The sequence below is a fragment of the Sebastes umbrosus genome, chromosome 11 (genome assembly GCF_015220745.1).
Source record: "Sebastes umbrosus isolate fSebUmb1 chromosome 11, fSebUmb1.pri, whole genome shotgun sequence".
NCBI lineage: Eukaryota > Metazoa > Chordata > Actinopteri > Perciformes > Sebastidae > Sebastes > Sebastes umbrosus.
Genome location: NC_051279.1, coordinates 33,470,111 through 33,487,101, shown reverse-complemented (window position 1 = coordinate 33,487,101; position 16,991 = coordinate 33,470,111). Strand labels below are relative to the sequence as shown.

General features: G+C 41.6%; 1 protein-coding gene across 3 annotated transcripts in view; it reads left to right on the top strand.

The window, feature by feature from the left end:
• Positions 1-298: 298 nt before the first annotated feature.
• sim1a (SIM bHLH transcription factor 1a) overlaps positions 299-16,991 on the top strand; it is a 31,029-nt gene continuing 14,336 nt past the window's right edge. The window contains exons 1-9 of one of the 3 annotated variants that reach the window (XM_037784202.1): positions 299-615; positions 813-1,258; positions 7,817-7,899; positions 12,188-12,277; positions 12,453-12,561; positions 12,651-12,736; positions 15,806-16,005; positions 16,153-16,259; positions 16,608-16,755. In XM_037784202.1, coding sequence (XP_037640130.1) covers positions 1,084-1,258; positions 7,817-7,899; positions 12,188-12,277; positions 12,453-12,561; positions 12,651-12,736; positions 15,806-16,005; positions 16,153-16,259; positions 16,608-16,755 — 998 coding nt within the window. In that variant the 5' untranslated portion in view covers positions 299-615; positions 813-1,083. Of the gene's footprint in view, positions 616-812; positions 1,259-7,816; positions 7,900-8,175; positions 8,200-12,187; positions 12,278-12,452; positions 12,562-12,650; positions 12,737-15,805; positions 16,006-16,152; positions 16,260-16,607; positions 16,756-16,991 lie in introns of those variants that run through there. The other 2 variants (XM_037784203.1, XM_037784204.1) reach the window with 2 other exon arrangements.

Here is a 16,991-nt window from a genome sequence, read left to right as displayed (position 1 = left end):
GTTATTAACAGGTCACATTATAGACCACCACTAACTTTCTCATGGAAAAGTGTTTCAATCTGCTGTATGAAATATTAAAACACTGCTACTGAGGGCTAACCCATATCCTGTTCTGTTTGATTTTTACTGTGGAAATAACAATTTTACTAACTGTGAAAATTGAAATAAGTAACGCTAAGAGGCCAATCTATATAACCCCAACCCTAAAGAGAGTGTTAAATAATAATCTTTACTACATATGTATTTTTGTTGTTTAGTATTTATGTTGATAATAAATGTGTTGAGTGAGATGATTTGAGGGAGAACTGAGACAGGTTTCTCCCAGCAGAGAGTGAACAGACTCTGAGGTGAACATTTTCACCGCCAGCCAATCCCCGTTCCTCGTGGAGCGCGTCATTATATAGAGTAGCCAATAGCAACTTGGACAGGGTCTCCACTCGTCCAATAGGAGCAGAGCTGCCTGTATTGGGCGGGTCTTGGAGCCTGCAGCACTGAGGAGGCTCCGGATGCGCTGCTGTCCATCCGAACCCGAACCCGGGATGGAAGACCTTCTGCCCGGACACCGTGGAGCCCGACGGGCCTCAGAGTAGCGAGCTGCCGGGTGTCTGTGCGGAGGTAAGAGAACAAGCATGGAACTATATTTAAATGTGAGTTTAAAATCCCGCCACTAGATTTGTGTGGACAGATTCCAACAAGTGTCCTCAGCTGTGAGTGTCCATCAGAGACTCTATGTGGTGTTCTAGAGCCTGATACCTGTGATCTAAAGTCCATGTTCCTCATGTTCCTCATGTTCCTCATGGTCCACCCTGCAGGGCCTCATGCGGTTCCACAGTCCCTCTGAGCCTCCACTGTGATGGATCCCAGTGCGCGCTGAGTCCTCCACAGGGCGCACTAGAACCCTCAAACATCCAGGAATTAGCCGCTTCCTTCGGAACACCTGGAAATACAGTATGGGAACGTGTTGAGGCAGAGGGACACATCTACAGACGTCCCCTGCTATGAGACACCTGGACAGGAACTGACTGAGACCAGAGACCAGAGACAGAGACCAGAGAGCAGAGACCAGAGACCAGAGACCAGACCATGAAGGAGAAGTCTAAGAACGCGGCCCGGACCCGGCGGGAGAAGGAGAACAGTGAGTTTTATGAACTGGCCAAACTGTTGCCTCTTCCGTCTGCCATCACCTCCCAGCTGGACAAAGCGTCCATCATCCGGCTGACCACCAGCTACCTGAAGATGAGGATAGTCTTCCCTCAAGGTAACACAGCTGCATGCAGCCTACACACAGTGGCAATAGAAAACTACATAGAAGAATAAAAATAATCATAAGATAATAATAATAATAATAATAATAATAATAATAATAATAATAATAATAATAATACATTTTATTTGTAACGCACTTTACATTTGAAACAAATCTCAAAGTGCTACATGGTAAAAGCATCAATATAAAAAACGGATAAAAAGCTAACATAAAAATATGAGCATAAAAGCAGCAACCAGCAAGGTTAATTAAATAAGAAAATTATAATATAATCAACTAAATATTTATTATAACAGTTATACAATTATAGATAATTATAGATACAATTATATATAATAAAATAAGTTCGTATTTATCCTCTTTTTACTATAATTACGGGTGTTATATTTATTATGAAGCTACGGGACTATTGTTATTATACTTTCAGTATGAGGCTAGTAGGAATAGTACCAATCCTATTTGATTTGATTTGCTCTGTGGCTTGTATGCGTTTTTTATTATTCACTATTTGTCTTGATATTAAATAGGCCTAATACATTTAGAATAATAAGTATAAGTATTTATTATTTTTCTGCTGTCCTTACTGGCTGCTCATTTGTAACTCCGCTTTTTTCATAATTTTACCGGAATGAAAAATCAATTTCTCGTCCTTTCAAATATGTTATAATGAAAATAAAACGTAATACAAATTATAGGCTCTAAAAGGACACACATCAGTAGGCATCATTTATTTTAAGTGTAGTTTTTTTGTTTCTCGCGTTCCTCTAAAGGAGATATCTCTAGGCGGTTAAAACATGTAGAAAATAGTGTTAAATTAATAGTTAATAATGATTAAAAATGTCTACATTATGTTGGTGTTTCACATCTGTCCTATTAAATATGTTTCTCTGGAGTTTATAATTAATATAATTATATTATTTATAAGACCCGTCTCATCGTGTTAACATTCAATAGAATAAAGTCTTCTGATTTAGTTTGTCCTCCCGGTAATGTCGGTAAGAAATGAGTGTAGAGTCTCCTGTCCCTCAGTCCATCAGTGTGTCCGTGCGGCCCCCGGCAGCAGATGAGCTGTGATGGGCTTGATGGGCTCCATCCAGCGTGATTGCTGCAGAGCCGCGGATATTAGTATGATGTGCACGTGCGATCCCTCAACATATGGAGGTGTTTGTAGAGAGAAGCAGGCTGCGTGCGTGTAGGACAAAGAAAACACAAAGGAGTCATGGACACAGAGGACCTGACTGGAAAGGCAGCCTGTATTGATTATTAATTTTCTAATCATATTATTAATATTCAATCACTGTGAAACAAACCAGAGGAAAGAAGCATGACGAATGAGCCCTTTAGCCTTCTATATATTCAGCAAAGTTAGTCCAAAAATAGAAATTAAAAAGAGGTGAGAAAAGAGCTTTAAATGTAAATGTTGTTCAATCAGCATATGAGGCAGATTCAGGTTATTAATATTAGTTATTTTCCATCCAGTCAGCACCAAGTTGTAATTTACATCACTGGATGCCATCGAGGTTCGAGTGAAAACCAGAGATTCTTATAAAGCAACATGTTGACAGAAACCTCTTATTATGGAACCACAGCATTAACCTGAGCAGTAAATACTGAGTGTGGAATCAGGACGAATGTGAGTGATGAGAAGGCTCCAACGGCTTAGGTTAGGCTTAGGTTAGGGTTAAAACGTTGCATCCAAGTTGGGTGCACGGAGGGGCATGGGCACAGGGGGGTAGTGGTATGCCTTGTGGGCATTTTAAAAGGGTTCTTTTGTTAAAACCATAGTTTTTTGGTTAAAATCCCATACAAAATAATAAAGATAAAATTGATAAAAAATAATCAAAATCTAAATCTAAATTATTTTTTTTTAAATAATTTTGATTTTAATTAAAATAATTTAAAAAGATAAAAAATAAAAGATATAATAAAAAGGTGTAACCTGTTTAAGAGGTACAACCACAGTTGGGGCCATGGGAGTGTCATATTTTTATCAAAATTCTCCTGATTTCCATGGTATCTCCCCTGGTCTTAGAAAGGATAAAATAGGAATGAAAAGGAGGTATGTTGTCACGGCCGTTCATGATAAGAATTAAAAAAAATAAAATAGTGTTATAATCTTTAAAATAGACTTATTTATTATTTATTTATTTATTTTGTTTAAAAGTATTTTTTTGCACAGAATTAATAGAATGAGAAGGCATGACACATACAAACACAGGCAGACACACATATATAATATTATATTATAGGGGGTCAGTGAAGTGCTATAGGATAAAAGTGCTTAAAACATGGCAAACCAAGATATACAATATATATATATATAAAAAAGGAAAAGCTTTAGGGTTAGGGTTAGGGTCAGGCTCCGGTTCCCTTCAGTCAGGGGGTTGTGATGGTATGACTCTGTAGCATCGTCTTCCCTCCAAGCATGAATACACTGAGCTCTCAGTAACACTGTACATGACTGGAGATGTCTCTGTGGGTCAGGCTGTTGCATGTGAAGCTTTGTGGATCACTGAAGGGACAGTCTGCACACCTTTACACACTCTGCTGTTTTAAAGGCCGGACCTCTTCACCCTGGTGAACTGGCACCTTTTTACTCAAAGAACCCCCACATCCCCACAAACCAACATCCCCACAAACCAACACCCCCACACCCCCACACACCCACACCCCCACACCCCCATCCACTCCACCAGGAGCCACATGTGATGAATTAGGCGTGAAGAAGCCCATCTGAGAGGGCTGGAGTGTTTTTGCTTAGTGGAGAAGAAAAGCTAAAAGTCTTCTGATTTTGGAGTGTACCAAGAGGGGGGGGTTATTTATGACAACTCAGAATGGTCACTAGGGTGACCTCTGACCTCAGCCATGTTGTCCATCCTGGGTTAAATTACATGACTCCCCACACTGAGTCAGAGAGGAAGGGTTTGATCACATTTATACTTTACATCTTGTTTACTGTGACAACAACAACATACAACACCGCTTCTTTTTTCATTTTTTATTTCTTTTTTTAATTTTCATCACAAACAAAAAGGTAACCTCTACAGACAGACTCACAAACATACAGAAAACAAGCATCAAATCAAATCAAATCAAAACAACACCCTAACCCAACACTGATTGTTAACAAAACAAAAGCATGTTGTGAGGATCAAGTGAACAACGTGTGATGTTGTGTAGTCAGCAGATGGACTTTGAGTTGGACCATTAATGTGTGGCGGGTTTTTCTAGGATTATGCATCGCTTTTGTATATAATGACCTCACATTGAAATGGATCGACTGAGCTACTTTATTATATTAATTATATTTATTATGTAAGGAGTTTTACTGCGTTCTCAACACGTTCAAACCCTCAACGTCACTGGGACTTTTAATACAAGACTGATTTCCAATAAACATGAATGCGCTGCTGCTTACCCGCTCTTAGCAACAAAACCTTTATTATTATTATTATTATTATTATTATTATTATTATTATTATTATTATCATTATTATCATTATTATTATTATTATTCGTAGTAGTAGTACTAGTAGTAGTATTGTTATTGTTATTGTTGTTGTTATTGTTATTATGGCTCTTTAATGATGTGTCCTAATGTGTAAACTGAACACAGCGACATTTTAATCGTCGAGGTTATGATGATTAAAATATGAATACGCTGTTATTAAAACGTGGCGGACCTGAGCGGACTTCGATAGAGTTGATTTGTACAATTTATCAACAATTTAAAATTACTAAATTTAATTATTTAAATTAAATTTAAATAAACTATTTCATTTATTTGCGTTCTTGCGATTTATTTGTATATGTATATGTAGCCTGTATATATATATATATATATATATGAAAGTGGAGTTATTGGTAAATGATACTGAGTCCCACGTCTGGTCTGAAAGATATGGAGTAATGAAATCCTAAATAACATCTTGTGTTGGTTTATATGATAAAACAATACGTTGGATGAAAATAGAATAATAAATAATAAGTCTGCTCTCTTCAGGAGCTTCATTAACTTTCATTAACTTCAGCTTCCTGTATTAGCAGCTGCGCTCTGTGTTCAGGTTCGGTTCGTATAGGTGAGCTGCTCGTTACCTGCAGCATGTCTAGGTTCTGGTCCACAGCAGGCCTGCAGCAGGTCTAGGTTCTGGTCCACAGCAGGCCTGCAGCAGGTCTAGGTTCTGGTCCACAGCAGGCCTGCAGCCCTCAGCTACACTCTGGACCCTAATGAGCCTCTGTAATAACTCGTGTGTGTGTGTGTGTGTGTGTGTGTGTGTGTGTGTGTGTGTGTGTGTGTGTGTGTCAGCATATAGTTCTTCATAGACACCGTGGTGCTGTGAAGCACGTGCGCTCCAAATGTACATTTCTATCATCGTGCACGCGTGCTGCTGGTTTCTCTGTGGACCTGGTCCTCTGCAGCTCTCTGCAGCTCTCTGCACCAACACCGCTCCTTTCACTGTCTCTCATTATAGGATGTTTTTAACCAACAAGAACCTCCATAATATTACAGACTTGATTTATTATTATCACAACAATAATACATATTCTCACTTCTAGTCTGCTGAAGGAAATGTGAACTAAACTCAATGATTGGTCGTTTTATTCTGGTTCCAACTGAAGCACAGCACTCTTATAGTTTTATATATAGCCTCATACTAGCAACAATAATAGTAGTTATTATTATCAATATTATTATAATATTGATAATAATAATAATAATAATAATAATAATACAAATATTATTATTATAACAGTAATAATGTATTGTTATTATTATTATTATTATTATTATCATTATTATTATTATAACAATAATACTTTATCATTGTTGTTATATTATTATTATTATTATTATTATTATTATTATTATTATTATTATTATTATTATCATTATTATTACTATTATTATTATTATTATTGAGTATTTCTGTAATAACTAGGTGAAGCGTATATATAGAGATAGCCAAATGATAAATTCACTATACTGTAACTAGGGGCCGTTATTATCCGTTATTATCCGTTATTATCTCTCAGCTCTGTCCTGTTTGTCTCTGTCTGTAGTAGAAGCCGGTGTAGTTTTCCTCTGGTGGCTCATTAGATTGTGTGTTTTTAGGTAATGGTGAAGTCTCTCTGAGGCGGGAGGCTGCGGGCCTCTGCGGGCCGCTGCGCTGCGGGCCTCTCCCCCTTTGCGGGCCTCTCACGCCGCTGCGGGCCTCTGCGGGAGGCTGCGGGCCGCTGGCTGCGGGCCTCTCCCGCCGCCTATTTGCGGTGCAGAGCGGGATTTCCATGAGAATAATACCGCTGTTTGCTCTGAGCCTCGCGCCATCTGACGTGTTATTTTTACGACTGTTGTGAAGGCTTTATATATATATAATTTTATATATATATATATATTGTTATTATTATTATTATTATTATTATTATTTAAAAAGCCGAGTGTAACTTTTTTGGTGTGTGCAGGCTGCACACTGGGACATCAAACCGGGACATCAGACAGCTAAGCTGCAGTCTACAGTCTACGAGCCGTTTTATTCAGTGACATGTCCTCCTGCAGACTCAGCACGTTATCTACCATCACTACCAGCTCTCTGTGCAGCCTACATACTACAGCACTCCGTTTAGTTGTTGATTATTAGAATAAAGAATAGACAGGACTTATGTACACAAGTAGTGAAAAAATAGGTGTATAAGGGCTATATATATATATATATGTTGTAACATACAGGCACAAATCACAGTAGACACATGTGGCTATATGAATGGATAGACTAGGTGTCAAAGGAACTTTATGACTTTATATTACATTTTTAAGGATTTTTCAAAATCACTCTTTTTCTTTCTCCATTTCTAATTTGAATTTTGAAAATAACTTTCAATTTTTTTTCATGGAAAGACAGCAATCACCTGAATAACTTTTGATGTATGTATGTATATATATAAATTATATATATATGTGTCTATGTAAAAAAGCACCGATGCCAATAACATAAACAAAACGTGTATGTACAGTAAAAATAAACAATATGAATTGTGCAGAGAAGTAAATTGACTGAGTGTGTATGTAGAGTATATTTACAAAAATATATAACATGTAGGACTCATATTTATATTATATTTAAGGATTAACCCGTGTTAATCTTCGTATTCTTGGCATTGTCATCGAAATAGTTATTTTTCCTGATCATATGATGCACTTAAATGTGTGTGAAGTCTTAAAATTGAAAAGATCTTCACTAATTATGTAGTACTGAACAATATACTCTATTAGTCTGTAAAACCAGCAAACAGACATTATTGTTACCATTATCAGTTTAAAGCCTCATCAGTTGTAGTGATAATGGCTCTACAATAAAATGATGTTTGTAGACTGTAGACTGAATGAGAACTTCTACTCTTCATAACAGACCTACTGTATAGGCTAAACTGTAGAATTAGACCCTCTCTTTACATGCTGTTACAACATGTTATTAACCCTCTGCTTTCATGGTAAAAGATGAACTTGTTTCTTGTAATGATTTTAATTTACTGTGCGTGTGATTTGTTTGCCAGGTCTCGGGGAGTCCTGGGGTCACGTGAGCCGCAGCACTTCTCTGGATGGAGTCAGCCAGGAGCTAGGCTCCCATCTCTTACAGGTGCTCACTACACTGGTTATTATGGTAGTCAGTCAGGAGCTAGGCTCCCATCTCTTACATGTGCTCACTACACTGGTTATTATGGTAGTCAGTCAGGAGCTATGCTCCCATCTCTTACATGTGCTCACTACACTGGTTATTATGGTAGTCAGTCAGGAGCTGGGCTCCCATCTCTTACATGTGCTCACTACACTGGTTATTATGGTAGTCAGTCAGGAGCTGGGCTCCCATCTCTTACAGGTGCTCACCACACTGGTTATTATGGTAGTAAGCCAGGAGCTAGGCTCCCATCTCTTACAGGTGCTCACTACACTGGTTATTATGGTAGTCAGTCAGGAGCTGGGCTCCCATCTCTTACATGTGCTCACTACACTGGTTATTATGGTAGTCAGTCAGGAGCTGGGCTCCCATCTCTTACATGTGCTCACTACACTGGTTATTATGGTAATCAGTCAGGAGCTGGGCTCCCATCTCTTACATATGCTCACTACACTGGTTATTATGGTAGTCAGTCAGGAGCTGGGCTCCCATCTCTTACATGTGCTCACTACACTGGTTATTATGGTAGTCAGTCAGGAGCTATGCTCCCATCTCTTACATGTGCTCACTACACTGGTTATTATGGTAGTCAGTCAGGAGCTGGGCTCCCATCTCTTACATGTGCTCACTACACTGGTTATTATGGTAGTCAGTCAGGAGCTGGGCTCCCATCTCTTACATGTGCTCACTACACTGGTTATTATGGTAGTCAGTCAGGAGCTGGGCTCCCATCTCTTACACATTCAGCTTATAGCTCTTTGGAAGATTCCCCCAAACAGGACATTGATATCTATATTATTATTATTGCCATTCAGCTATAGGTACACTGTGTGTGTGTGTGTGTGTGTGTGTGTGTGTGTGTGTGTGTGTGTGTGTGTGTGTGCGCGCGCGTGCGTGTGTTTAGTGTCGTCTGCCTCCTGCTGCCTTCATTCTTCTGCTTTAAGGGTGAAATGAGCTGAACACATTCCTGGTCACGTACAGAGCCTCAGTCTGTCCTACAGCCCCCCATCAGCAGCAACACAATGGAGCAGGGCTACAGGACTACAGGACTACAGGACTAGAGGGCTGCAGGACTACTGAGCTACAGGGCTGCAGGTCTTCAGGGCTACAGGACTACAGGGTTACAGGACTACAGGGCTACAGGCCTACAGGGCTGGCGGCCTACAGGACTACAAGGCTACAGGTCTACAAGGCTACAGGGCTACAGGGCTGCAGGCCTAACGGACTAAAAGGCTACAGGACTACAGGACTAAAAGGCTAAAGGGCTACAGGACTACAGGGCTGCAGGGCTACAGGCCTACGGGACAACAAGACTACAAGACTACTGGGCTACAGGGCTACAGGCCTACAGGACTACAAGACTACTGGGCTACAGGGCTACAGGCCTACAGGACTACAAGACTACTGGGCTACAGGGCTGCAGGACTACAGGACTACAGGACTACAAGGCTATAGGGCTGCAGGCCTAAATGACTACAATGCTACTGGGCTACAGGCCAACAGGACTACAAAACTACTGGGCTACAGGGCTGCAAGCCTACAGGACTAAAATGCTACAGGACTACAGGGGTACAGGACTACAAGGTTACAAGGCTACAGGACTACAAGGCTACAGGACTACAGGGCTACAGGGCTACATGGCTACATGACTACAAGACTACAGGGCTACAGAACTACAGGGCTACAGGACTACAGGGCTACAGAACTACAGGGCTACAGGACTACAGGGCTACAGGACTACAGGGCTACAGGACTACAAGACTACAGGGCTACAGAACTACAGGGCTACAGGACTACAGGACTACAGGGCTACAGGACTACAGGACTACAGGGCTACAGAACTACAGGACTACAGGGCTACAGGGCTACAGGACTACAGGGCTACAGGGCTACAGGACTACAGGGCTACAGGACTACAAGACTACAGGGCTACAGAACTACAGGGCTACAGGACTACAGGGCTACAGGGCTACAGAACTACAGGGCTACAGGGCTACAGGACTACAGGGCTACAGAACTACAGGGCTACAAGGCTACAGGGCTACAGGACTAACATGGCTACAGGGCTACAAGGCTACAGGGCTACAGAACTACAGGGCTAACATGGCTGCAGGGTTACAAGGCTATAGGGCTACAGAACTACAGGGCTACATGGCTACAGGGCTACAAGGCTACAGGGCTACAGAACTACAGGGCTACATGGCTACAGGGCTACAGAACTACAGGGCTACAGGGCTACAGGGCTGCAGGCCTACAGGACTACAGGAGTACAGGGCTACAGGGCTGAAGGGCTACAGAACTACAGGGCTAACATGGCTGCAGGGTTACAGAACTACAAGGCTACAGGGCTACATGGCTACAGGGCTGCAGGGCTACAGAACTACAGGGCTAATTCTTTTTGAGATTATTATTATGAACAACGTTCCTCATTTATGTAAGGCATAATGTACAGCGATCATCGTTGATTCTTTCACAACAATGACCCGCTAGCTGTACATTATCCTGCTTATTACACGGCTACTTACTGAAGAAATCAACATTTTGACACAAAAACGGTCCTCCAGAGTCCGACATCTGAACTGCACCCATAGCAACGGTCTGCTGTACGTAGCAACGGTCTGCTGTACGTAGCAACGGTCTGCTGTACGTAGCAATGGTCTGCTGTACGTAGCAACGGTTTGCTATACGTAGCAACGGTCTGTTGTACGTAGTACGTAGCAACGGTCTGCTGTACGTAGCAACAGTCTGCTGTACGTAGCAACGGTCTGCTGTACGTAGCAACGGTCTGCTGTACGTAGCAACGGTCTGCTGTACGTAGCAACGGTCTGTTGTACGTAGAACCGGTCTGTTGTACGTAGCAACGGTCTGCTGTATGTAGCAACGGTCTGCTATACGTAGCAACGGTCTGCTATACGTAGCAACGTTCTGCTATACATAGCAACGGTCTGTTATACGTAGCAACGGTCTGCTATACATAGCAACGGTCTGTTATACGTAGCAACGGTCTGCTATACGTGGCAACGGTCTGTTATATATAGCAACGTTCTGCTATACATAGCAACGGTCTGTTATACGTAGCAACGTTCTGCTATACATAGCAACGGTCTGTTATACGTAGCAACGGTCTGCTATACATAGCAACGGTCTGTTATACGTAGCAACGGTCTGCTATACGTGGTAACGGTCTGCTGTACGTAGCAACGGTCTGTTGTATGTAGCAACGGTCTGCTATACGTAGCAACGGTCTGTTGTACGTAGCAACGGTCTGTTGTACGTAGCAACGGTCTGCTATACATAGCAACGGTCTGTTATACGTAGCAACGGTCTGCTATACGTGGCAACGGTCTGCTATACGTAGCAACAGACTGTTATACTTAGCAAAGCTCTGCGATACATAGCAACGGTCGTCTATACAGAAATTACAGACCGCAGAACGCCATGATTGACCAATCAGAATCTAGTATTCAACACAGTTGTGTAATAACAGTTAATATTACAAATGCTGATAATAGTTTAATCTTCTACTCATAGTGTATAGATGGGCTCCACCTGGCTGGGCTCCACCTGGCTGGGCCCCACCTGGCTCAACCCAATGCAGTCTGATACAACTAGAGATGCACCAAGCCCACTCTTTCAGTCCCGATACCAATACCGATACAATACCGATACAATACCAATACTGATACCGATAGTGATACCTGGGCCTTGAGTATCAGCCGATACTGAGTACTGATCTGATACCAGTGTTCAATTAATCAGCTGTAGGCCTCACTGTGAGGAAAAGACTGGATCATTCTAACAAATAAATACATAGATATAAATTTACTGCAGGGATGTTATTGATATTATTATTGTATTAGGCTGCTGTATTAGTTCTCTATATGAACTCAGTGTTTCATTCAACGGTTCCTTTAAAGCAACATTCCTCAAATCGTGATGTTGAATCAACAGCTCTCACAGGAAGGATTTACTGCAGGGCTGCTGTATGTTGTATGTTGCATTAGGCTGTATTAGTTCTCTATATGAACTCAGTGTTTCCTTCAACATGACATTGTTAGTTAGCCTCTCCTCAAATCATGATGTTGTTACAACAATCAGTCTTATCTCAAGTTTAATGATATGCAGTCATAATAAGGAGACATTATATTGTGTACACATGCAAACAGATTCAACCCAGTAACAGTGATTTCATTAAAAGGTCTTTTGTTGGTATCTGATATAATAACAGTATTTATGTTGTTTCTTTCAGACATTAGATGGCTTCATTTTTGTGGTGGCTCCAGATGGGAAAATAATGTACATATCAGAAACAGCATCAGTCCACTTGGGCCTGTCGCAGGTAGGTTTGACAAACTTAATGTGGTCTCCTCCGGTACGGAGGTCTCCTCCAGTAAGGTGGTTACCTCTGGTACTGAGGTTTCCTCTGGTACTGAGGTCTCCTCTGGTACGGTGGCCTCCTCCAGTACGGAGGCCCTGAAGTGTCCCAGTTCTGAGATGAATGTTCATTCCAACAGGTAGAGTTGACAGGAAACAGCATTTATGAATACATCCATCCAGCAGACCATGACGAGATGACAGCCGTCCTCACAGCACACCAGCCGTACCATTCACACTTTGTTCACGGTAATCCACCACCCTGGCATGTTGCTCTGTATATGACATATGACATCATCACGCAGCATCAATAATTTGTTTTATTTAATTTCCTGCAGAATATGAGATGGAACGCTCCTTCTTTCTGAGAATGAAATGTGTCCTGGCTAAAAGAAATGCTGGTCTGACCTGTGGAGGCTACAAGGTGATAGGACTGTGCTGCTGTCTTTATTTGATGTTTTGACTTTTTAATTGACTAATGGGAAGATGACATGTTCTGGTCAATGTCAAGTCATATCAATTCATTAAAATCAAATCCATCACACATTCCTAAAAGTCAAACTCGGAAATCTTGTATTACATTTTTAGGGATTCTGTTTTCATTCCTGTATGATAAATGCTCAGACCACATGTGATGTTTAGGCTGAACCTCCAAATAGATTGATGGTGATTGTTGTGGATGTTTGCGTTGTAAGGGGAGACACGACAGGTGACAAGGTAAAGAATGAACTCATAGATATCTCCATGAAACTTTCCCAGTTGATTACTGACGTTAAAGCTGCAGTTGGTAACTCTGAGCAGATATGATAAAAAGTTATTTTTTTAATCAAACTGTCACTAGATCCTGACAGTAGAACATGAGACAGATAATCTGTGAAACATCATGTTCCTCTGAGTCCTCCTAGTGCTCCTAATGGTATTATCAAGATTCCACCACGCCCCAACAAAAACAACCAATCAGAGCCGAGCAGTCTCTACAGCAGCTGTCAATCACTGCTTGAACTCTGATCAAAAGTCAAACTAGGCAGCGCTGATCAAATATGAATCAATATTCTGTTACTGTAATGCCTATTTCTCTCCTCAGATGTTTTCAGATGAGCCGTCAATTGATTAAAATATTTAATCACAATTAATCACAAATTAATCAAATTTTTTTATGTTCAAAATTAACCTCACAGAGATCAAATCAAGTATTTAATACTCTAATCAACATGGGTGTGGACAAATATGCTGCTTTATGCAAATGTATGAATATATGTATTATTGTAAATCAATTAACAACACAAAACAATGACAGATATTGTCCAGAAACCCTCACAGGTACTGCATTTAGCAGAAAACAATATGCTCCAATCATAACATGGCAAACTGCAGCCCAACAGGCAACAACAGCTGTCAGTGTGTCAGTGTGCTGACTTGACTATGACTTGCCCCAAACTGCCTGTGATTATCATAAAGTGGGCATGTCTGTAAAGGGGAGACTCGTGGGTACCCATAGGACCCATTTACATTCACTGATCTGGAGGTCAGAGGTCAAGGGACCCCTTTGGAAATGGCCATGACAGTTTTTCCTCACCAAAATTTAGTGTAAGTTTGCAGCGTTATTTACCCTCCTTCATGACAAGCTAGTATGACATGGCTGGTACCGATGGATTCATCAGGTTTTATAGTTTACTATGATACCAATATCTTCACTCTGAGCCCACTACAGCTGAAAAATCACAAGTTGCATTAATGCCTTAAAGAAATTAGTGGTGTTAAAACAAATATGCATTAATGCATTAATGTGTTATTATGGCGTTACCTTTGCCAACCCTAGTATGACATGAGAACACAGAACTCAGTGGTTTGTCATATGAAGAGATATGAAGAGACAGGATTTAACAACTCTGGAAAGTTATCAATGCTGCAACTTTTTTATCTTCCGTCAACAGTAGAAATACACGTTACCAACTAATCTACTGGGGATGTCCACTAGCACGCGTTTGAAGTTGAGCCAGGTTCAACTTTTTTGCCAGACAACCAGGGGCCTCATGTATAAAAGACTGCGCAGCTTTCACACTGGAAGATGGCGTACTCACAAAATTGGAAAAGTACATAAGCACAGAAATTTCCACCAGTATAAAACCGTGCGTACGCCTGTTCCTGCACACCTGTTCCTGCACACCTTTCCTTTATACATCCCAGTTAACGTGAAATTGAGCTGTGCTCAATTTCACGTTAATATGCTGTCACCTATTGTCCAAATAACGATGGCACATCAGGCTGGGAAAGCAACAAAAAAGAAGAATTTCACGATGTGTGAAATTAAAGTGCTTGTTACTGAGGTGGAAGCTAGAAAACATATTTTATTTGATGGGCTTCCCTCGGAAATCAGTAACAAACGCAACGTGTCTCCACAGCAGCTGACCGTGCGCTCCCGAAGGCGCACGGATCCACTGCGCCCCGGGCCTCGACTGCTGAGGAGCGCTGGTCTGGCCACGTCCTCACTAACGCTGTGCTGGAGTCACAGAGAGAGATTAATACAATGAAGGATATACTGTATATATATATATATATATATATATATATATATATATGCAACAAATTAAAAAGAATGAATGACGTTCTTGGTGAGATAAGTCAGACAGTAAAAGACCTTGTTAAAAAATAAATGTTTGTCTCAACTCACCTTGTTGCTTTACATTCTGTGTATCTCATCCAAACGGCGCTGTATAGCTGCTGCATTTGGCTCATTGTTAGGTGGGCCAGGGTCCAGTTCATCCATCTGAAGCTCCTGGAGCACAGGCTCAACGTTGGTTTGCCACATTGTGCAGCACAAGATTTTGTTTTTGGCACAGTGGTTAAGGCATGTCATCTCTGGGAAATTAGTTTAAATGTGTTTTTGTTGTGTCTCTCTGATGTTAAATATTATGCGCAAACTAGTGAAGAAATATGTGTTGTTTTTTTTTGTCCCACTTCATAAACAAAGCTCAGTAAGTTGAGTGGAAAAATTATTTTTAAACATTTGGCAAGTTTCAGTACTTTATAGTTTGACACTGCCAAACGACAGAGTTTGCAGGACGACCCGCACATTCTCACGACTGGTCTAGAGTTTGCGGCACAGTCCGCACATTCTCACGTCATGTTGATTTTTATACATCCCGGCGTGTGCGTGAAACACAGCGAACGGAACATTTTAGTACGTGCGCACCGTTTATACGTGAGGCCCCAGGTGTTTTTTGGCTCCCTCACTGTGCTGGAGCGGTCTAAAATGAAAGAGAACTTTATTCATGATGCGGTAAAGTTAAAGCCTTACTAATGCTCAGGTGACATGCTGAATTGTCTTGGTCAAGAAAAGTTCCCCACACTGGCCTGGGTGACACAGAGGCCCCTGACCCCGTGACCCCGTGACCTCGTGACCCCATGACCCTGAGTAGGACTGAAGGGCGACTGGAACATGTACGGATTGATGTTTATACTCTCTGTATCCGTCTGTGAACTCTTGGCCCAGGTGATCCACTGTAGCGGCTACCTGAAGATCCGTCAGTACAGCCTGGACGCGTCCCCATTTGACGGCTGCTATCAGAACGTGGGGCTGGTGGCCGTCGGTCACTCGCTGCCGCCCAGCGCTGTCACTGAGATCAAACTGCACAGCAACATGTTCATGTTCAGAGCCAGCCTGGACATGAAGCTCATCTTCCTCGACTCGCGGTACGTTCTCTACGGCAGCGCTCTGACTTCTTCTGCATTATTTCTATATTGTTCTATATTCTGTGTGTGAGCGTGTGAGCGTGTGAGCGTGTAAATGTAGGAAGGCTTAATGAACCCTGTGAATGTGTGTGTGCGTGCGTTGCTCAGGGTTGCAGAGCTGACAGGCTACGAGCCTCAGGATCTCATAGAGAAGACTCTGTATCATCATGTTCACAGCTGTGACTCCTTCCACCTCAGATGTGCTCATCACTTGTGTGAGTTAGGTTTGTTACTACAAAGCCACTCTACACACACACGCACACACACACACACACGCACACACGCACGCATGCACACACACACACACGCACACACACACACACACACACACACACACACAAACACACACACACACCTGGCTATACAGTGTTTTAGTAAATTATGTTTTCTTATGTTACATTATGTTGTGTCAGGCCAGATTAGTCTGATTTTTATCATTTATTACCTTTTTGCAGTTATCTGCTGTATTTTGGTGTGTTAATAATAGTTATAACAATTATACTATAATTAGTATTTTCCCCCACAGTACTTATTAATTTCTTGCCCGTGTCTTGATCTCGTAGTGCTGGTGAAAGGTCAGGTCACCACTAAGTACTACCGTTTCTTGGCCAAGCCTGGTGGCTGGGTCTGGGTCCAGAGTTATGCAACCATCGTACACAACAGCCGCTCATCCCGACCTCACTGCATCGTCAGTGTCAACTACGTCCTCACGTGAGTATCTGCCTCTGTTTGCTCAAACGTGACTGTAGGTTGCTTCGTCTGTCCTCATCTGTAGATGAGTTGTCAGTCAGGTGGTTTGGTATGTGGCAGCTCCAGGGCAGAGAGAGAGGGTTGGCTCAGGTCTCTGCTCTACTGTCATTCTGTGCTTTGATAAGATAATGAGTGTTCGTACGAGAGATTTACACAAACAGTTGCGTTGAAGTAATTAACTGGAGGTTAATTGGCAA